General features: G+C 35.0%; 1 protein-coding gene across 10 annotated transcripts in view; it reads right to left on the bottom strand.

Annotated features, from left to right (window-relative positions):
- Positions 1–23,899, bottom strand: part of TSC22D1 (TSC22 domain family member 1) — a 156,537-nt gene that overhangs the window by 125,658 nt on the left and 6,980 nt on the right. Inside the window, exon 2 of one of the 10 annotated variants that reach the window (XM_064270099.1) lies at positions 16–21,162. The exons of the other annotated variants lie outside the window; for them this stretch is intronic. Within the exon in view, the coding sequence (XP_064126169.1) occupies positions 21,069–21,162 (94 nt within the window). The 3' untranslated portion in view covers positions 16–21,068. Of the gene's footprint in view, positions 1–15; positions 21,163–23,899 lie in introns of those variants that run through there. 10 annotated transcript variants of the gene reach the window in all.

Genomic DNA, 23,899 nt, shown 5'->3' on the forward strand with positions numbered 1-23,899 from the left:
TAACAATATTTAGAATAAGTTTTTTAAAAGCCTAAAGATGAAAAGAACAAGCTAAACCTTCTGCTTAGAACATACTGAATTCTGTACAAATGAGAAATGAAAACAGTTTGGCCTAAGGAAAGAAAACCTATGAATTTAACCATCAAATCTGCAATTTCCAAAAATTAAAAAAAGGAATCTGACAGAATAAGAGAAGAAAACTGCCATCTAGCAAGAGGTATCAAATACATAACTACTTTACAAAAAGTACTTTCTGACCCTAAGTTGCAGCTATTCATGTTTAGTTTCCAACAGATTTTAAGTTTCAAAGTTGTTCTGAAGAGAGTATACTTAGGTTAAAAAAGTATTTCACAATATAATCGAACTAAGGAGGTATATGAGGGATGTTTGGAGAAAAGAACACAATCAGGAAAAAGATCTGGCTACCGACTATCTTAAGGAATGCGATCTAATCAGGTACTTTCAAGAATCCAAAAAACTCAAACAGATTAACACAGCACTCCATCTCCGGGTTTCTTAAGAGGTAACTCTTTGATTAAAAAAAGGCTTAAAATAAGTATATCAGGGCTGTATATTTATGATTTCATTGCACCCATACTCTGTAGATAGGTGCTACAGAAATATCCTCTACTCTTTTCTCCTCAACTTCTTTGACAAATAATCCCTTCTCTTTTTTAGTAGTATTTCAACATAAACCAAAGAATTATCTAAAACTTCCAAATTAATGAAATATAAATTAAACTCTAAGATAGTTATAACATATTCAGAAACTATAAACAAGATACAATTTTTCCAAAAATTTTCCAGTATTCCTTTATTTCTTGAATACTAACTAGTAGTAACAGTATGTTGTTGTTGTTGTTAGGTGCCGTCGAGTAGGTTCCGACTCATAGGGACCCTATAGTAGTAACAACATAGCTGAGTAAAAACGCAGCCAGAAAGGGAAAGGTCCTTTTTTCTGAAATAGGAAACACATCTGGTAATTTTTTTGTTTAAGTTTACAGGCTCACTTTATTTTGAAAACAAAAAACAAGTCCTAAGAAACCATAGCTTTCTCAAATTAATATTGGGTTTAGTTTACAACTGCTCCCTCAGGAGGACTATGACGTGAAAGAGCTCCAATCCTTTGTTTACCATGCCCCATAGAATATATAGGTTAAAAACTGAACAGGTTTAAAAAACTGTTCTTAGGTTAGACTAGAGAGCAAGTTAAACACAAGAGATGGCTGGAGAAGTGGATCATTTTCAAACTTCTCCCCAGTCAGACCACTTTGAGAATATACTTCTTTATTTTGCCTTAAGTACCAAAACTTCTGGATCCGACACACTCATACTCCAAAATGAATAAACGGATTTCCCGTAACAGAAATTATTTTTAAATCGCTGAGAAGACCTGGTGTCTCTAAGACCTGGTGTCTCTATTGCTTCAGGAGTTAGTAATTTAGGAAAGCTCCACAAATTTGATAATGTACCATTTACACATAGAAATGTAAAGGCATTTTCAAAATGAGGTCGTTATTACAAAAGAAACAGCAGCCTCTGTCAGCTCTCTACTGACAGAGGCTCACAGGAATGATATAGTGGAACCTTATCTAGTTTTGTTTTAATAGACAGCATTCTTCCAGGGGATGCTTCAAAGGGCGGGTGCGGGATGGGGGGCACTACAGTCCTTGCATTTCAACCACTGAGAAGAAATTCGAAGCCAAAGCTTAACAGTACAGCAACACTGAGATGTCACAAAGGCGCGCAAACGGGTATTATAAGGTCTATTAATCTACCAGTAGATCAATAAAATCATTTTAACATTTTCTATAAGCACCTAAATTTTTAAAGATTCTTAGTGAAAATTCAGTTAATATTTAAATTAGAAATAAAATCTAAGTATTCCACCTACACCTATATAAATACCACTATGAGAAATTCTTGAGATGCCTAATTTGATCAGACAATTTACAATATTTGTCAATACTAAATCATTAAATAAGCATATACTGCTTATGAGTTTTAAGCATTTCTAATACCAAAAAAAGGGGGGAGCTACACTACACCTGCCCATTTTTAGGCAGTGAAATAGGTAACACATTTCTACAAAAACTTCATGATTTTTTTCACTTGTATCTATGGATGACTGAAGTTGAGTTGAACTTGCTAGTCAATGTATTTGTTATTACTCAAAAAACACGATGGTCTACCTAAGCTGGGAGCATAATGCAACATGTTTTTCTTATTTATCATTTATTATTCACTCTTATTGGCTGTAAGGCACTTACATATAGAAAAATAATTCATCACAAAATCTCTCTTTCTTTCCAAAACAGTCCAAGGTGGCATTCGGAGGGAAATGAAAGAACATCCTTCACAGATGCAGTGAGTCTTTGTATCTCCAGGCCCTAGAAACGGGCTTGGCACAGTGAGTAGATATTCAGTAAATGTTTAACAAGTAAATGAAGTCTACTGATCAAGAAACAAAAAAGTATGAAGTCTGTCGAGTGGCTGAAATGCTAAGCAGACACTGAAATGTCCAACTTTCAAATCCTAGAGGAAATCATTTTATCCAAAGAATTGCTTTCATGGATCTTTTATGGGTACCATCAGCTTCTGGGGTTAATTTTTGAGTACGGTCAGCAGAAATTTCAGAGGCATTATCTGGAAATGATGCAAATTGTGGCATCAGTTATAGATTTTCTAATGTTATTTTAAGAGATTTAAAAGAAGTAAGAAAACCAGGTATTTCCAGGACATCCAATTTCAAAAAGTTTAGAAATTTTGCCTTGAAAAGTATATATATATACACACACACACACACACACACAAGGACATACAATAAAATAATAGCTTCAACACCTTCCTTAGAATTAGTAAGCCAAGGTATTGTATTGACTCTGGAGGAGGATAAGATTTCTACACCACAAATCTCATGTATTGTCAAACAGTATACAAATTAAAAACACCAGAATAGGAAAGAAGGCCTGGAACTCAAGGGAACAGACAGCATTATAAGTATATGCACTTATAACCATTTCCTTTAGGTAAGCAATTCCCTAAAAGAAGATAAAGTTGTAATGAGAATGAAAAATCTAAGCTTTAAGAACTGAACATCTAACCTAATTCCAAAAAATTCCTCCCCATCCTTTTGGAAGAGATAACATCCAAAACTGTTATTGGGGTTCAAGTTACTCCACTAGATTTAAATGCCATTACGATCTTGCAGTGTGCTGTGTTCATAACAAGTATACTAAAAAAAAAAAGACAAACAACAAGACTACAGAAAGAAATGCATTTAAGTTTTATTAATTAGGAAGGCCTGGTGGTGTAGTGGTTAAGAGCTACGGCTGCTAACCAAAAGGCTGGCAGTTCGAATCCACCAGGCGCTCCTTGGAAACCCTCTGGAACAGTTCTATTCTGTTCTATACGGTTGTTATGAGTCGTAATCGACTCGATGGTGATGATTTTTTTTTTTTAATTAATTATGCTGCCTTTACATTAATTTCTTCAGAATTCCTATCCACCTGTGACAACAAAAGCTGTATTATCAGTCAACAACAACAAAAATGTTAAAGAATTAAAAAGTTTTCATCAGGTAAGAATCATCAATAAATGCTAAAATTAACGGGCAGAAGCATGATGAGAGACGGGATATTTACATAGTCTCAAAGTATCTCCCCAGAGAACAGTTGTTAATTACAGAAGGAAAAATAATCATTTCACAGTGCAGGAAGTTGGCAGACCAAATGATCACGATTAACATCACCACCAGTAACAGTAAAAATCAGTGCCATCTGATATAACGCATTGAGAAGGACACAACATCACTTCTGGTATCCTTGCCAAAAATGCATCATCTCAATCTGATCATCAGAAAACCACAAATTGAAAGCTATTCTACAAAATAGCTAGCTAGCACTCCTCAAAATTATCAAGGTCGAGAAAGGCAAATAAAGAATGAAAAACCAGCCCAGACTAAAGGACAGTAAGAAGACACAAGTAAGCGCAATATAGGATCCCAGATTGGATCCTGGACCAGAAAAAGGCCATGGTGGACAGTGGTCAAAATACGAATGAAGTTTATAGACTAGTCAATACCACTGTATTGATATTAATTTCCTGGTTTCAATATTTATACTATGGTTTTATACAATATGAACATGAGGGAAAGCTGGGTGAAGGGTACATAGGAATGCTGTATTGTAACTTTTTGTTATGTCTAAAATTATTTCAAAATTAAAAGTTAAAAATAAAAGGTTCTGAATATGGCATCACATTTGACATATCTATGGCATATCCACTGAGAGGCTTCGATACATAAATCCACATTTATTTTATTCAGATGAAAAGCTTAGTGCAAATTTTCCTTAAAAACTAACCCTGATGGAAGTGACAGCATTACGTCACGTTCTGTGGTAATATCAGAAAAGTAATCAGATGGTGATAGATTTTTTTTTTCTTTCTTCGGTAAACAGTTCTCTATACAAAATAACTTTGAGAAACTATACGAGAGAGCAGAAGAGGAAATTTTCTCTCCTACAAACAGGAAAACAGAATTATGCTTATGTTAAACAAATAATGTGGAAATTAACTCTATACAACAGCAAGCATATGATAGGCTAGGTCAATAAAAACACACACAAAAAGTCTTTCAAATTAAAATTATCATGGTATGAATTTTTAATCCTGCATTAAAAAAAAAAAACTTTCTGCTCATTATTCTCTTTAAAAATTTCCATAGGAAAATTTAGTGCCATAAATATCTCTACTTTTTTTTTTTTTTTTATTAAGAAGAGATAAAACTCCTAGTTAGACTACAAAGTAACCTAAAAAGTTAGTTACAAGTAAATATTTGTTAAAGTTTCCCTTTTCTTTTTTTAACACTTATTGGGTGCTTAACATGGCATTAATGTATTATGCATTTTATATATATATTACCTCACTGAATTCTCACAATAGCCTTAAAATATATGCAATATTATTATCATTTTCACAATTTTACGGATAAGAAAACTAATGTAAAATTGGTAAAGTAACTCATCCATGATCACACCTACTATGTTATAGAGCAAGGAATTAAAAACTAGTTTGACTCCAGGGTTCTGAGTTTTAAGTGAGTAATTTATAGCTTTCCAAATCATATTATTTTGATTAATAATCAAATAGTTCTTCTTACATACTTAGCATATGATTAAAATGCTAGGATGAGCACAATCTGTGTCAAGTAGAATTCTGAAACCCTCTCAATTTCTCTTAAACACAGATGAGTTGATGGCTATTTGAACTGCTATTTCTAAACTGTGAAAGTTTTGCAAGGCAGTAAAACTTGGAAGCAAAGTGTAACAAATTTAACAAGTCAAAATTAGCAACCCAAGTAATCTAGAAACAGATGTTTCTACTTAAAAATATGTTGAAATGATCATCAGAAATCCCCCTCACCTTGTAAATATTTTCAAAAAGCAAGATATAAAAAAAGGGTTTTTTTCCTAACCAGAATTTCTAGTTTAGATGCTGACTTTGTCTTTTAACTCATCTATTCACTTTCTATTGATTTATCTGAGAAATATACAAGATAGTCTTTTAAATGTATGAAAATTTCATGAAGTTTAATGAGCTTTATTATCTTAATGTATGTTAAACACTACAAATACAACTTAAGTTATCACTGCTGTTATAAACATGATTAACTAATAATATGGCAATAACAAATAGGATTTCATTCTGATTCAGAACTCAATTCTGCTACCCAAAAAAACACTCTTTAGTTTGTTACAGAATTTTATAATACATATAATTATATGTTGTTCATCCTAAATTTTAATGTTCTATTAGAATTCTTCCATAAAGATCAAAAGAAGACCCAAAAAGGTCATTCCCCATCTCCATTTGAATCTAATAAAAATCAATATAAATTTAAGATCTGCAGCAGCATTCAACAGTTTGGGTGTGAACAGTATGCTTTCCAATTCTGTATCAATAAAATGGGATAGATTTTTAAAAAGACAGTACAGGTTGTAATTACAACTTGTTGGGCACTTTAGCCTGCAGTGACAAAGAAAGTCATGATGTCAGTAGCCTCCACCTGTCTTAAAGAGTGGGCCCCCCCATGTCAATAAACCATCGGAAACTAAGAAAGCCAATTCATCCAGCTATTCTTCTGAGCAAATTTTACTCAATTTTCATGCTTATCAAAAAAGCTCTCCAATTTATAAGTTTCGCCACTTAAGAGAACTCTTCCCTCAAGAATTATCTACAGAAAATAACAAATGTAAATTATCTTATAAACTAATAAAATTATATTCTGGTTACTATATCAATCTCTTTGAGTTTGGTTCCGCTGAATGCATTTCTCATAATTTGATTACCTCTGGATGAACTAGTGAGACCTACACAGTTTCTCAAATATACTGCTTACATTAAATTTCTATGTGTTATTTAAGTTTATAGATACAAATGGACTTTAGAAATCTGCTACGACATTAAAACATTTTTCATAGAAACCTGGTTTTAAAAAAATCAAAGGATATTTTTCAAAAAAATCAAGTTTAATCATTTTAATTATACACAAATGCAAAACAATTCTAAGTGGGTTAAGAGTCACTGAGGCCACAGGCTGCCTGCTAAAAGTGCTTTGACACTGAAATATTTAACGGTAAAAATATTCATAGTGTTTGCCTTCAGGTTTGTGTTGGTCAATTAACCATCAAGTAGCTGATTTCTACAAAGAAATGAGATTACTAATCAGAAAAACGAAAAATGCCCAACCTGATATGCCACTCTAACTTTAAATACTGGGAAAAAATTTAATCCTTGTACCTTACTGATCAGTTGCAGCTTTCAGTTTTTTCCTACTCACCAAACATTTTGGGAATAAAATTTTGATAAAGTCATAATCCGTGTCTGAAAAGAAAAATATTGCCAAAAAGAAAAAGGGGAAATGCCACCACCATCAAATCAACAATTGATAGTAAGAGATAAGATATGCACAATATTTAGTTAACACTGTATTCATTACCAAAGTAAAACTTTGTAAAAGTCACAACAGATCTTAGGTTAAGTCCTTGAAAGTGCTACTACTAAAATTAAGCTCTTTATTTAGCAAGATACGTATCTGGATATGCCTCCGTGAGGAAATGAAGTTAACGTGTTTTCCTTCGAGAGCTCGGCCGCTAACCAAGAAGTCAGCAGTTGAAATCCACTAGCCACTCTTCGGAAATTCTATGGGGCTTTCTACTCTGTCCTACAGGGTTGCTATGAGTAGAAATCGACTTGATGGCAACAGGTTTGGTTTTCACACATTTTGGTAAGTTACTCCTTTAAATGTTATTCAGAAGTAATACCAGATTATGGTTTTTCTAAGTAGGAAAAAAAAAAACTCTCTCCAGTCTTTCTTCAAAACTTGAACATCGAATCTCTGAAACTTAAATGCAGCTAGTACTTCAAAGACTCTGACTTTCTGCAGTTTTATCGTGGTCTACTATGAGTCAGAATCGACTCGAGGGCACTGGGTTTTTGTTTGATCTTCAAAGGCATTTCCAAAAGAACCAAAAATGCCTTCCCTAATCTACCAATGGAGCCCCTGGGTTGTGCAAATGATTAATGCACTCAGCTGCTAACCGAAAGGTTGGAGTTTCAAGCCCACCCAAATGTACTTCAAAAGAAAGTCCCAGTGATCTACTTCCCAAAAACATCAACCAATGAAAACTCTACAGGACAAAGTTATACTCTGACACACATGGGGTCGTCATGAGTCAGAACTGGCTTGATGGCAACTGATTTTTCTATCTTCAGAAACATTTCCAATAACCATCTTTTTCACTCCTTTGATAAACTGTTTAGTCCAAAAAAAAAAGTCTATTTTTCTCCTCAGAATTTTAACATTCCTTTTTTGTACTACTTTCTTATTCCATTTCTCAAATGAATGCAACATAGAAAATAGACAAATAGGAGACAATATTCAATTGGCTTCTTTACTTAGTTAACACCATGAAGATTTAACTCCCCAACATAAGCAGCACAGAAAGTAAAAAGTTAGTAAAATGTTCTATATTGACGGTAACTGGAGCATAGAACAAATTCAGATTAGCTTCCTTATCTTTGAATGTTTACAAAGTTAACTAAGCATTTCCATCCTATTTATATAGATTCCCCCAGGAATACACTACCACATATAAATAAAGGCTATCCTCAGGTCTGCAAACCATTTACAAAGGCAGAGCCAGTTAAGCAAGGCTGCAATACCATGCATCAATGCTAAACTTCTCAAAACATGTTCTTAAAGGTCTGCCAGATGGAGCACTTGGTATGTACTCTCACATGACAATTATACTTTCATTTCTAATATGAATTGTATACTTAAAATAGGGTAGTCAAACAGAAAGGGAACTGTTACAGTGGAACAATAAATCTAGGGATGGGTTCCAGTTGAGGCCTGCCATCACTTAATTACATGGTCCAGGAAATTTCTCATATTAAAAAAAAAAAAAAGAAGCCAATTAATATTTCCCTAAGTCTGTTCCAAGGAACACCAGTTCTACAGGACATTGATAGGTGTTATATGATCAAAAGAGGTAGATCCAATAAAAGAAGATGGTCCCTCTTCTGCAGATATTCTCAGAAGTCTTTAATAAACTAAAATGCAATGTCAACCTTCAACATGTATGTAAAAAAATGCACTCTCCAAACTTCCTGGGCTCTAGAACTATATTTTTACCTAGTAAATTAGTATTCCATGAACATTATTTTTGAGATTTTATACTAGATTTCAAAATCTAAGTCAACAAATCTTTGATACTTACAACCCAGGGAATGATTCATTACCTTATTAAAAATAAACTGATTAATTCCATTCATTCTGAGGAGATAGTTTTCAGTCCCATATGGGACTGAGAATGGAACAGATGGTCTTCAGAGGACAGTGCCCCTCTAAAACAATCTTTAGAATAAAAAAGTTTGAAATCATTTGACTAGGGTAATGGTTCTATTTTAGAGTATTAACAAACTGCTACATGACACCACATTCTTTCTAAGTTGCCCTCATTATGAAAAACGGTAAGGGGCATTTTGTAACAACTTTCGTTTCTGTGAATTTAAGAATTTTGAAGCACTTCTCAAATAGGTAACAGAATAGTCCTAGCAGTCTGAGTTCGGCAAAAGAATCAATCCCTGATGCCTCCAGCATATGGAATGAACTCACTTTTCTCATATGCATCTAGCATAGTGGCACTAGCTATATACCATCTTTAGGGATTAATTCTCTGTGGAACCTCAACCGGGAACGTCTGTACCAAAAATCACTGATTTAGAAGGCTATATAGTATGTATGTAGAAAGCCTCTGAATATGTAGACAAGCTTTTAATTTCCAGTGCGGAAACAAGGAATCACAATTATGTGGCACAGTAACAACAGGAGTGGCTACCATTTATAGACATACAAAGAACTGAGCTAGGTGTTTTACACACCTTGCCTCCTTTAAGGTTCTCAATAACAGTGCAGGGGTAAGCTATTACCCCCACTTACCAAATAAGAAAAATAGGGCTTAAGAGAGGTTAGCTCATTTACAAAGGTCATAAAACAAGACTAGATACCAGAAACAAGATTAGACACCAGGTCTGATGCCAAGGCTTGTTAAACTCTACCATCAGGCCGAGATAAATCACCTGATTTGAATCTTAAAAAAAAGCAGTCATGCATATACCATATACAGAATAACAATTAAGTATAACTAAACCAAAACCAAACCAAACCCACTGCCATCAAGTCAATTCCAACTCATAGCGACCCTACAGAACAAAGCAGAACTGCCCCACAGAGTTTCCAAGGAGCACCTGGCAGATTCGAACTGCTGACCTCTTGGTTAGCAGCTATAGCACTTAACCACTACACCACCAGGGTTTCCATAATATAACTAGATTTCGATAATTCAGAACATCTGTGAAGATCTTTTGATGCCTCTTCAGGGTACTAGACAAAATTCTTGAACATAAAACCATGTTTTTTGTTTTTGTTTTTTTTTTCCTATGCAGCCCCTAGTACCTTTGCTCAGTGTCAGGTACAGAACAAGCACTCAACAAACATTTCTTAAATAAATAAATCATCACAATACCAGGAAAAAAACAGAAGTACTGTTAAAAGCTTCCTAGGGTAACATAAGCTGCTTAAGCTAGCTTGGATAATTTTCCCAAGATGCTGTATATAGTTAGATTTACAATGCAGACAATGAGGGCATAGTCGCCCTGAATGCAGGCAGAGCCAATTGTTTAATAAAGTATTACTGCCAGATCCTCTTCTCTTCCACGTACTTTAATGGTCTTCTAATTCTATTTGTGTTTCTTGGCCCTTCCTCAGGTGTTGAGCCTCTAACTCAGACCAATGGGTCTAATAGCATTTTGAACCACATTTAGGTCACCTTCATATTCACAACTTGGTTTCTGCTAGGCCAATGTGTCCACTTGTTAAAAGCTTTAGTTTTTTCATATTGAAATCAATTTCTTAGTAAGTTAACTAAATAAGTCAATGGCAGATCCTCATGGACTAAGAAGCTAAGTAAAACTGCAAAGCTGACTAAATCTCTAAATAAAAAAATCCAAAGTGGGTCTTTAGTTCATTTCACAAAAAATAACACCACGTTTTAAAAAATTCTCTCTTCCCTATAGTTGCCTACATGGATTGGCAAAAATGGCAATTTTAGGCTGTCAAAAGCTTAACAAATAAGTAAAATGTCTAGAAATGCAATCAATTTGTACAAGATATGAGAATTATTGTTTTTTTAGTAGTTTTTGATCATTTCTTATTAGTGGAAAGCTATGGAACACACAAAGTTTTATCCTCCATTACTATTAAATAATAACTAAATCTTTTAAGATCATTCTTTACCACTGTTAACTACAATTCAGAAAGAATTCTAATTGCTTCTTTCAGTTGTTTATAAATCAATCAGGAACAATATAATGAAAACGAAGAAAAGCAGCACTACTATAAAAACTCTGAATTAAAAGAACACCTAATACAACTGTCTTAGATTATAATATAAATTCATCCTTGCAGGATAATGAAGAAAAAGACATCAAGTCTTATTTTCAACTGAATATTGAAGTGTTTATACCTATTAGCATTTTCTTGCTCCAATAATAATAACTGAAGTGTTTATACATATTTTTTTATACATATTAGCATTTTCTTGCTCCAATAATAAAAAAAAAAAAAGCAATGCTAATATAAGCTGTAACTTTTCAATCCTAAAGGTATGAGTCATAAAATGTGCTATTAATGTTTTAAATGTTATTAAAGTGAGGTTTTTATTTTTTTTCTATATTAGAAAAGCATTTTAATTTAACTCAATCATAGTAAGCTTAAAGAAAAATACCCTAAGGTGTCAATCAACACCTTAATAGTAAATCTCGCTAACAGAGACTAATGGGGGACCATCAATCTGATTTATTGAAATGGTCACATCATAAAAATGAATGTCTCCATATTAATTTATTCTTCAGAGATTAGATTTCACTAAAACAAATTTTCCAAATTTAAAATATACTCTTCAGCCATAAATTTAGAAAATTTAACCATTTTGGGTAGAAAATGCTTTCAAAAATATACTAAAAGAAAATCATAACTACAATTAAGATTAAGGAATCATCATTATGAACATAAATTACTGCAGAACTCTATAAAACAGTGGTACTCTAGGGAACTACTGACTCTACAGGACCAAATGGCTCCATATTCATAAGCTAAGGGCTGCTTACTATAGTTCTCCCTGTCAGCTCTTGCCACTTATCACGGACCTGGGCAAGGCTGCAGCTTTGGAATCAAATCACCTAAGTCAGAATACCAGCACCATCACTTAGTAATTATGTGACCAAGTTACTTAACTCTACAATATTTTACCTATATTATCCAATAATACAGTAAATTTAAAAACCATCTTCCTTAGATCCCTTATGAATTTATTATAAATCCTACATAAATTTCTCAAAAAAGAGCTAAAAAGGTTGCCAACTCAAATATTACATACCTTCAATAAGCGTTATATGTAATTTTTAGGATGATTAGACTGTGGGATCATGGCTTATTATTACGGGGCTGGTGGATGGAGGTAGGAAACTAGTAAGATATCTACTTAGAACTTAAACCTATTCTCATTCTGGATCCTCCCTTTCTTCCTGGAGTCTCAAAATAGGTAAAATTCCTAATAGAAAGATATAACCAGTTGTGTAAATATACAAATCCTGCTGTCATTTTGGAGAATTACTGATGAATAATGTTTAGTGGCTTCCCCAATGAGAACAACAAAATGAAGATGAAGAGTAGTTTAGGAACACTCAACCATACACCTCATTCCAAGATTCTACAATAACATGGAGCATCAATCAAATATAAGACATGGGACAATGACTGACTCTAAAAGAGAAGTTTAGATCCATTACAGTGATAAAGCCTTCAAAAGAGAAGGAAGAGGAGTAAGACCCAGGTATTTGATGGTTTAACAGCACCTGATCAGCGGACAGCATTGTAACAGTTTCTAAATCCACATACCTCAATGCCTGTGTCCAAAGGAACATGCTATAAGAAACAAAATGCAAGCAAACAAAGGAAATTTATAAAGCTGCATTTTGTCCCAAATAAATTCACTAATTTATGTTTCAACGAATATCATCTTTTAAGATCAATTCTCAAAACAAAGGAGTATTTCCTCAACAGAAAGGATATACCTGTCATTGTCAAAAACACCACAACAAAATTGTCTAAAGGACCCAACCGAGAAACAAAATTAATTTAATATTAAGCATAAACAAAAACTTCCTGACGAAAGAAAAGAAAGTACGTTGGTTGGGTTGTCCGTTTCTAACAAAGGGATTCAAAAAATCTGAAATGAGAGAAGTCAGCTTCCCTTGATACAATTATTTCATTTACTGTATTGAGAAAGGTAATTAATAACAATATTCCAAAGAAAAATTGGGGGGAGGGGTACATTTATTAAACCAAAATATCTTTCTTATACCAAAGTATCAGTAATTACCTGCAAAATACCTTTTGCAGAGTGGATACCTGATGTCTCATTTATTCATCAGCAATCTCATTATTACTATCATTACTGGTACATACTTAAATTTTAGCCTCTATTAGGGACTTTTTACTATTAAAAAAATGTTCCCTGTAATTCCTATCTGTAGAAGTCTAGCTTTTATTTATATCATGTTACATAAATCTTACAGAATACCCTTACCAGTCCTGAAAACTATGAAAATGTCAAGTACTTGTCATAGTTTAAAATGGGAAAAAAGAAAAATGGTGCAGTAAAATTATTTGTCTATGGTTAAAATGATACATATATGACCAAAAATAGGATCTCTGTATACTTGTCCATAGCTCAGTAATTAACACTATTTAGAATTTATTCTTTATGTCCATGCTTCCTTAAAATAATATACCAAACATAATCTAACTTTCACTTGATAAACAATACCATATTACACTTTCTTGGGATTTTCTTAAAATTTCTAACTCCTACATCTCAATGTCAGGCTATAAAGTGCCACTTTCCAACGTTACGGTGTATGTCTCAGAATCTCCTTTTTCCTCCCTTCCCTCATTTGCTTAAGAAGCTAAAAACTAGCAAACACAAAAAGATTAATAAAAATAGTCCCAAGAAAGGACCAGAAACGCTATGCAACGATTAGGTCACCAGAGTTCTATCTCTTTGTTAAGTGGAGTGCTACCATGTGCGGACTGAGTCCTTACTTTCTCACTATTGCTAATGAGGCCAAGGTCGCTGATTTAAGCCATTATCTCAGATTACAACCACAAAGAGTAAATGTGTCTCCATTTCTACTACAGAGAAAAAGGAATTACTGAGTGTCTCATACCGCATTAAGAAAGGAAGCAACTAGAGATCCCAAGTAAACCAACACTTTCCTAAAACACAGCACTAATCAGGTCACCACACTGCTGAAAAACTAAAAAGGGCCCTCTATTCCACGTTCAATAAAGTCCAGACTTCTCAATCCTGCATTTAAGGCTTTTCAAATTTAGGTTTATCTCCTGTATTCCTGTACACAGACACTACCTCCTGCCAACTTCAATTATACTCTATGTCCTACATTCTTTTCTATAAACACTCACTGTTCTTTGAATCTTTTGGGTTTACGTTTTCTCTACTGAAATGGCTTACTAATCCCCATAATGATCAAACTTCTTTCAAATGCCACCTCCTCAAAAGCATGTGATCTTTACCTTCTGACTTCCAGACTGCTTTATTAGTACCCCTCATTATACATCATATCGTACCTTGTCATACTTTTCCCATTTAATTTCTATCCCAAGCCATTCCCTAAAAATATTTAAAGCAGCTTACAAAGATAGATATAAATATTGCAAGATAAAGAAAAAATTAAAAATAAGTTGGAAAAAAAAATCGCTGAAGCAAAGGACCAAAAATAGTAGAAGAGTAATATTCGGTACCTGAGGACAGGGTCAGTGCTATTCATAAACTTATTAAATAAATCACATTCTCCAATACTTGAGACTTTGTTACCAAAGAACAATTATATTCCTTTATATGTATATACACATGTATGTGCATATATCCTCACACTTGAAAAATGACAAGCAGAGTGAAGAAAAGCACCAATATATAAAGAAGTTTTGTGGCATTTTAAATGTCAAGAAAATAATCAAAATATTCACATTAAGTATCAGTGGTGACATTAATGTTTTTCATTTTTTTAATAACTTAAGATCCATACCATGTTCCCTTTGGCAGAGCCCAGGGAACAGGAAGAAGTAATTCTTTCTCTGTCTAGTGCCTGAATGAGACTGGCAATGGGAATAAAAGCAAGGCGAAAGTGTTTACAGTCACTAATGGAAAGGATCAATACTAAAATACTAGTTGACATTCACTTGAATTTCTTTTTTTACTAAATACATTTGGGACACATCTGCTGTGGATTATAAACATGGGTAAACCCTATGAAAACTTTTAAAATTGCCAAAAATCCTACCTTAAGATTATAACCACATATACTTCATATCTTTAAAATTGTGGCTATGCATAACACCTTTTCTGGGAAATTAGATTTTTTTTTTCTTTCCTTCCTCAAAATGAGTAAAGAAATATTAATTTGAGGGAGGAGAAGCCAGGCAAGTGAATAACGCTTTTATAACTCGAGGAATTTGCTAACCAAAGGAATCCTGTGCTGAATCATTTAACAATGGAAATCACTATCTCCCTAATTTATTGCCTTCATTCATAAACAAAGAACGGAAAAACTTATGTTCCTAACTAACTGGTCCTTTCTACATCCAGGTTTCCCCACTCCAATCCAAACTATGGGTTCCATTTAAATTAATCTTCCATGAACACCACTTAGGCAACAACTACCAAGGACCAAATCATTCCCAAATCCAACCTTCAGTCATTTCTATCACTTCTTTACATGAACTTACACTAGCTGAAGCCACAACTGTTGCCTTATTGCTGCCCAGAATGGTTTCCTATTTCCACCATTTTTAGTAACATTCTTCTGCTGAAATATTCTCTTTTACCTCAAAACTTTAGAAAGTCAGTTCAAATAGAACTGTGTTACACAGGGTTTTCAATGGCTTATTTTTCTGAAGTAGATCTTCAGGCCTTTCTTCCGAGGATCTGAAACGCCAATCTTTAGGTTAGCAGCTAATTGCATTAAGCATTTACACCCCCCAGGGACTCTGCTTTTCTAACCTACCAAAGGTCAATTCTATCCCTTCTATTAACTCTGAATGCAATTTTCTATATAATTTTGAGTTCCAGTTATAGTCTAAGAAATATTTTGTAGCACTATCTCAGAGATTTCACTTAACATCTTTGAACTTGTTCCTTCATCTATAAACCCAGAGTTGAACAAAATCTCAAGATTTCCTGCTCTTAATTTTTGATTCTCTAATTTCATATTTCATGTTGCTTAAAACTGTTACTTAGCTCTTACAATGCCATATAATTTCCCCATGTAAATCCTATAGAGACGCTATGTTGGAATCAACTCAAAGGCGATGGGTTTTTTAATATGTGTTATACACTCCTTGAGGACAAGAACCATGTTTGATCACACCTTTGCTTACACCATTACGAGATACAATGATTTACACTTAGTATACAGGGGGCTGCCATAAGTCAGATGACAGCAACAGGTTTGGTTTGGTTTTTTTCAGACTTAATAAATGTACCCACTTGATATGCAGAGCAGGGGGAAGAGAGATAATTTAAAATAACACATACAGTAACATATCTGGGAAGAACTGAATCCTAGTCCTGTCTATCAAAGACTGTGCACTTAATGGTAACAGGATAGCAAAGTGTTCGGTGGTGATAACAACTCATCCTGGATCTTTGTGTCTGAATTCATTTACTCACCAAGTATTTCAGAACTCACTATGAGCAAAGCACTACTCCATGCACTGGGAATACTGCCGTAAACTAGATGGGTAAGATCCCTGCTCTCATCGAACTTCTATTCTGGAGTAAAGGAACAAGAGTAGCATCCCTGCCCAAACTTCCAAGATCAAAACAGGGATGTTTTGAGGACATGATGAGTTATATTTGCAGTTCCCAGTGCCTTTCAATGTATTTAAATTGACTTGAGAAACAAGAGTCAGAACACCTGGCTTCTGATATTGCTGTAGAGGCAACAGAGCAAAGCATCTATGAGCATACGCACTGGAGCCACACTGCGAGACCTGAATCTCAGCACTCCCTTGCTAGCTATGTGGCCTTGAATAAGTTATCTCTCTATGCCTCAGTTTCCTAACTTGTAAAACAGGGATAATAATGGTACTTACACCTTGTAAGGCTGTTTGGAGAATTAAATAGTGTTGATACATGTAAAGTGCTTAGAACAATCTGGCACATAATTAGTACTAAAATTTTTTAACTACTATCAACTTTAACCATGCTGAGGCTCAAGAGGACATAATCTATTTCAAAATGCTTTGTTACAAACAATCCAAAATCATACAGCAGGCAAAGTTTTATTACAGTTACCGCTAGAAATTAATATCATAGCTGTATTAATAAACCAAAACCCATTGTCTTCGAGTCGATTCTGACTCATAGCTACCCTACAGGACAGAGTAGAACTGCCCCGTTGAGTTTCCAAGGAGTGCCTGGTAGATTCAAACTGCCGACCTTTTGGTTACCAGCCATAGCACTTAACCACTATACCACCAGGGTTTCCAGTTGTACTAATAGGGAAAATTTAATGCTATATATGGTTTTTTGGGTTTGTTTTTTTTTAATATATGGTTTTAGGTTTATATATATATATAAAACCCAAACCAAACCCAGTGCCATCGGGTCAATTCCAACTCATACCAACTCTACAGGACAGAGTAGAACTGCCCCATAGTTTCCAAGGAGCGCCTGGCGGATTCGAACTGCTGACCCTTTGGTTAGCAGCCGGAGCATCTAACCACTACGCCACCAGGGTTTCCCTACATATATATTAATTGCATATGTTTATGTCTTCAAAGTATCCCTAACTACTCAATATGCTATTTGTTACCAGGTTAATAATAGCACACATTAACCAAAATCAAACCAAACCCACCACAGTCAAGTCAATTCCGACTCACAGTGACTCTATAGGACTGAGCATAACTGCCCCATAGGGTTTCCAAGGCTGTAAATCTTTATGGAAGCAGACTGCCACATCTTTCTCCCAGAACTGCTTCTGAGTTTGAACCGCCTACCTTTCCGTCAGCAGCTGAGTGTTTTAACCATTGTACCACCAGGTCTCCCTGTACACACTAAGGAAGCCTAATAACCAAGGAAATTAGATAGATGAGCCAGAAGAGAATGAAGTCTCACTCGACAATGAGCAATTTTATACATCAAACCAGCTATAATTCACTCAAAAAAGACATGTATATAGGGTATCAGGAGTTCCTAAACCTAAGTTGAGAGCTGATGCTATAAAAATAATCCCGGAGGCGTGGAAAAATATGATGCGATCTCATCTATCTTATCCACAGAAAACTCAGAGTAAACCTTTGCTGTAAAGGCTCTGGGATAAGGAAGGGCAATACCATTCCTTATCTAAATTTAATCCTTAATGAAATCAAATCACAGTAACTTTATTCCCCAATCAACAGAAACATAATGGTTTTAAGGCAGGTTTAACACTAGTATGTTATGTCCACAAATGGGATATGAAACCCTCCTGTAGTTAAGAGACTCTTAAAACTGGCCTCTGACGGTCACTGCACTGCAATATCAGATTTTATGTTTCCCCTTGTTTTTAACTGCGCCAACCTTAAAAGTGAAGATCTCATCTCTTAATATTTTTTACTCCTATTTAATACCTACAGATAATTGATATAAAATGTATTGCTAATTCTGGCCACCGCCAAACCTTTTTCACAGTTCTCCCTTTGTATAACCCATAATTTACTGGTTTTGTAACAAGTAACTATAATTACCACAAATAAGAGATACCACAGGTAGGAATTTTAAACAAGCAGTTAACTTAGTACTTCCTATTTAAGAAAAAAAAAAAAACTCTTTAATCACAAATAAGTGGCTTTATATGTTTATATGTGCAACAGCTGAAAGTGCACCAAAGGAATTCCAAGGTAATACTTATTTAAGAAACATAATGTGCTAAATAGCCAAACCAGTCAAAAGTAGATAAAACAGAAGAAAAAAAAAGAATTCTGGTATTCTAATTTTGAAATACATGGGGAATTTTTAAAAAATTTATTTTCAAATAGAATTTTTATTGGCCTAAACATAATACAAAATAAACAAATATACAACACGAAATATTTATAAATGCAGCAAGTAAGCACTGTTTTTCTGGCTCAGAAACACAGCAAAAAGTAAATCAATTAATTCTCAAGCTTCTCAAAGAATTAACAGTGATATCCCATGATAATCAATAAAAACGGACTTTGAAATATGTTTAGCAAGGTAAACACTATGCCAATATTAAACCTTACACCAATATCAAAAACATTTTTTCTTCATTTATTCATTAAGCAGATTTTTATTGAGTATCTACTATGTGTCAGGCACTGAGATAGGCTTTGGATATATAGCAGCAAACCAAACATCCCTGTTCAGGAAGCTTCAAATTATCAAAAAGATAATCACCAAAAAAATAAAATTAATTTCAAGCTGTAATGAGCATCATGAAAGAAAAGCACAAGGTGCTATGAAACAGTGTAACAGAGAACCTCAGCTTACAATAGTATGTCAGAGAAGGTCTCTCAAAAAGTGACAGCTAAGCTTTAAGGATGAATAGGCGGGGAGGTAGCATGTGGGATACTGGGGCAAAGGAACACGCATGTGCAAAGGCCCAAAAGGAAGAAGAACAGATGAAAAATTGAAGAATTGAAAGAAGGCCAAGTGCAGCTGGACTGCAGGAAGCAGGGGAAAAAATGGCAGGATATGAGGCCAGAAATAAGGAAAGGCAAGAAGTAATTATCTTAAAAGGAACAGAAAGACTTTAACGAATTTTGGGCAAGTGAGTATCCTGAACAGGTTTACATTTTAAGAATGTCACCCTGACTACAAGATGCAATATTAGAGAAAAGCTAGTGTGTGTGCAGGAGGAAGCTACTGGGGAACTTTAAGGGAGATCTAATGCTAACTGCAAGGTCGGTAGTTTGAACCCACCAGCCACTCCACAGGAGAAAGATGTGGCAGTCTGCTTTCATAAAGATTACAGCCTTGGAAACCCTGTGGGGCAGTTCCTACTCTGTCCTAGAGGGTCACTATGAATTGGACTTGGCTGCAATGTTAAGTTAACCCCTGGGTGGTGCAAAGAGGTAATGTGCTTGGCTGCTAACTGAAAGGCTGACGGTTCAAATCCACCCAGAAGCACTTCACAAGAAAGGCCTGGCGATCTATTTCCAAAAAATCAGCTACTGAAAAAGCTATGGAACACAGTCCTACTCTGCCACAAAAGGTGTTGCCAGGAGTTGCAATCGACTCCATAGCAACCAGTTTTAATGTTATGCTAGACTAGAGTTGTGGCAGTAGAGATGGAGAAAACAAATAAATTCAAGATATATTTTTTAGGGTAATGGTCAGGATGCAGAGGGTGAGGGAAAGGGAGTTATTAAGAATGACTCTCAGGTTTCTAGAATAAAGAACTACAGTAAGAAATGGCATTCGTTAACATGAGGGCAACAGAAAAAGAAAATTAGAGCCGCTGGGTAGTCAAGAGTTAAGTTTATGACCTGTTGAGATTAAGAGGTCTATGAGAATCCAAGCAGAGATGTTATGTAGGCAAGTGACTCTATCAAGTCTAAGAAGAAAAGTCTGGCTAGTGATACGCACTCAGGAGTTGTTAGCACCTAGGCTGTATTTACAGCCATGGGAATAGATGATTACCTAGGTAAAGGGTAGTGAGTGGTAAAGTGGTTCAGAAATCCAAAGAAACTACAACATTGAAAGGAAAGTCTGAAAGAGGAATCTGAAAGGGACAATGAAAAGGAGTAGCCTGAAAAGTGGGAAGAAAACCAAGAAGGACATCACATAAGAACAAAAAGAGAGGGAGAGTTTCAAGAAGGAGGGAAAACACAGGTCAATCAGGTCTAATGACGCTGAAAGGTCAAGTACGATATCCTGGTTAAACTGATTGGTAAGGGAGAAATGGTGAGGGAAAAGGCATTTGAGTATATATGAGACTAAACAAACAAACAAAAAATCCACCTATAATCTAAAACTCATGATAAATGATTCTTTGAAATGGTATAAACATGCTTTAAATTTTTTTCCCTTCACGTAGATTTCTTTTAACGAACTGTTGAAGCACATTCTCACCATGACATACTCAACCTTAACAAGTGATGTGGCAAATCACCACCACCGTGGTTCTGTACTATTGCTGCATGGTTCCAACTCTGCAGCACCAGAACAGGTCATGCTTTGCAGAGTTTCACATGTTTAGATTAAACTGTCTAAACAAAAAATAAAATCTACTTGTTTTACAATTCTAAAGCCAGTGTTACAAAGACAGAATTTAAATTATTAGAAAAGTAAAATGCTTTCCCTTTAAAATTATCTTTTAAACTGCTTTAAAAGACAATTTCCATGTAATACTCAAAAACATATTAATTCATTTAACACCTGAATGTCTACTGCATTCCAGGCACAGCACTGTGAAGACTTTACCCACTTTCTTCTCACCAACAGCCTAGGATTAAGGAAATGTTGATATGTTCTTTAGTAATTTCATTATTTGTATTAATACACAGATCAATGAAGCAATGAAGCCTGCATTCACAGATTTTCAGTTGTTCTATTATTATTTATGGGCATCATCAGCCTTATCTCTTGTTGGCTTTCTAGGTAACAGAACAAGCACTCTAGTGCTATGTATGTAACCTTAGACAACTCACTTGGTCTCTCTAACAAAATGAGAGCAGGCTTCAGTTTATTCACCAGTAAAATAGAAAAGAACTTTATTCACAAAGTTGAGCTGGTTAAATACGGTAACAAATATTAACTGCATCCAAACATAACTTTTTCAATCATTTCTATGAACTGAAATACTGAGTTATGATACACACTATTCTTATTTCTGCTGGATATAAGCCAAGCAATTCCACTCTTAACATTTATGTACTTATTACAGATATCTTGGAGCAATGATTTTATTAAAATTAGCATCATTCTTTACATTTAATAGTGCAGTGTTCTACAGTTGAGATAGCTCTGCAAAGATAGTAAATACACACATTTTTCACTTCTACCCTAAAAACCCCACTAATGTGACAGAAAAAAAATTTTAAGTGTAAAGACATAAACCCACAAAAAAGGAGAGAATGGGTAAAAAGACAATAGCAACAAAGATTTGAAAGCTGGAAAGCAGATGGCTGAGTGACAAATAACTTAGCAAACTCTGAAAAACCAAATCTTTAGCAAACAGTGGAGAAAGCCAAGAACAAATCCAATTTAAACAGCAAAATCCCCAAAAGACTCAGGAATTGGTGTCTGAAATAGGATGGGGTAGCGGGGAACTGAAGGCATATTGTCTGAAGAAAATAAAACACAAGATTCCAGTACTGAGGAAATCAGGCAGTGCAGAAGGCAGGAAAATATACTGAAAACAGAGGGACTGAATGAAGAAATATCTATGGGCATGCTAAAACTCCCCAAAACCTCTTAACCCACTTGCCATCAGGTTAAGGGGATGGCCTATTTGTACAGACAGGCCACCCCCTCCAGGCAAGAAACCAAGAGACCTCTCTGGGGAATCTAAAATCCCAGGAGGAAAGACATGAAGATACTGGTATCAGAAGTCCCCCAACCAAACAGCCCACCCAGTCCACCAACTGAAGCTAACAGTGAAGCTAATAGCCGACAAGCCTCTTTTAGTCCCCTATTGTTACATACGATTACCAAACATCTGAGAAAAGCCTATATAACATGAAAAATAAAAACCAAAACAAACCCTGGAGGAATCAAGTCACACAGGGAGGAGTTTAAAAAAAAAAAAAAAAAACTAACTAACATTTATGTAGTCAGATAGCTAAGAGAAAGCACTGATTTATGAAATTAAAACAGTATACTATTTAAAAGAACAAAAAAAGAGCTCTTGGAAATTAAATATATGGTAATAGAAATAACAAAATCAACGGAAATAGAGTAAAAGAGACAGAAAACAGGAAAGAAAATGAGAGAATCAGAAGACCAATCTAGAAGGTTCATTGTTCAAATAAAGGGAGTTTGAGAAAGAAGAAGAAAAAATGCAAAGAAAAGAGAAAGAAACCTCATTCAAGAAAAAGCACCAGAATTAAAGGATGTTTCCAGACTGAAGGGGCACACCAAATACTTAGCATCATGGATGAAAACAGATCTTCACAAAGAACTATTACTGTAAAAGTTCAGAACACGAGAACGCAGATAAAATCCTAAAAGCTTTCAGAAACTTAAGTAAAGAGGGGGGGAAGGGGAAAGAAAAGAAAAAACAAAACACACATACACATATGACATATTAGGAATCAAAATAGCTTCAGGTTTCTCAAAAGCAACATGGAAGATGGAAAGCAATGGAGCAAAATTAGAACACACTTTCCACCTGGTATTCTTTACTGAGGAGCCCCGGTGGTACAGTGGTCAAGAGCTCGGGTAGGCAGTTCAAATCCACTAGCTGCCCCTCGGAAACCCTATGGGGCAGTTCTACTCTGTCCTACAGGGTCGCTATGAGTCAGAATAGACTCGACAGCAACAGAATTCTTTACTGAACCAAAGAATGAAATATGTGTCAGGGTAAAAGTAAAGCCATTGTAAAACATCAAGTAAACCAAGAATGAAGAAGACATGGATCACCAGAAAATGTAGATTCAACACCGGAGAAAGTGAAGAAAATTCCAATGTAACAGCTGTTTACCACGGTTAGAGAGCAATCAGACCAGAATGGAGGTCAAAGGGATATGAGAGAAACTCCCTCAGGAAGATAAAACTGGTAACAATACCTGATATGTATGAACATCTTGAGAGACATCTGCTGAAAAGATGAATCAGTAGTAGAGAAAATTAAGGAAAAGAAAAAAACAAGAAAATTAACTCCAGCCAGATCACTCCACAGTGAAGCTAACAGTCAACAAGCCACACTGAGACTTTCGAGATCAGTCTGCTACTTCTGAGTGCAAGCAGTCAACCAAGAACTACCAGATATCTGGGGAAATGATCCATCATGAAAGGCAGAGCCCAAAAATACAAAAATGGAAAAAAAAGACAACTTGGAAGAAACAGACTATGCTAACAGATGAAAACTTGGGGCTGGGGGGACGACTTTCTAACACCTCTGTACACTAGATTGCTGGGGGTGGGGTGGGAGGTGGCTGGAAGACATTGTACAGAACAGGAAAATTAACCATATTTTACAAGAATATTGAATAATCAAGTGATATAATTACTATATAACT

The sequence above is a fragment of the Loxodonta africana genome, chromosome 17, assembly GCF_030014295.1.
Source record: "Loxodonta africana isolate mLoxAfr1 chromosome 17, mLoxAfr1.hap2, whole genome shotgun sequence".
Classification (NCBI taxonomy): domain Eukaryota; kingdom Metazoa; phylum Chordata; class Mammalia; order Proboscidea; family Elephantidae; genus Loxodonta; species Loxodonta africana.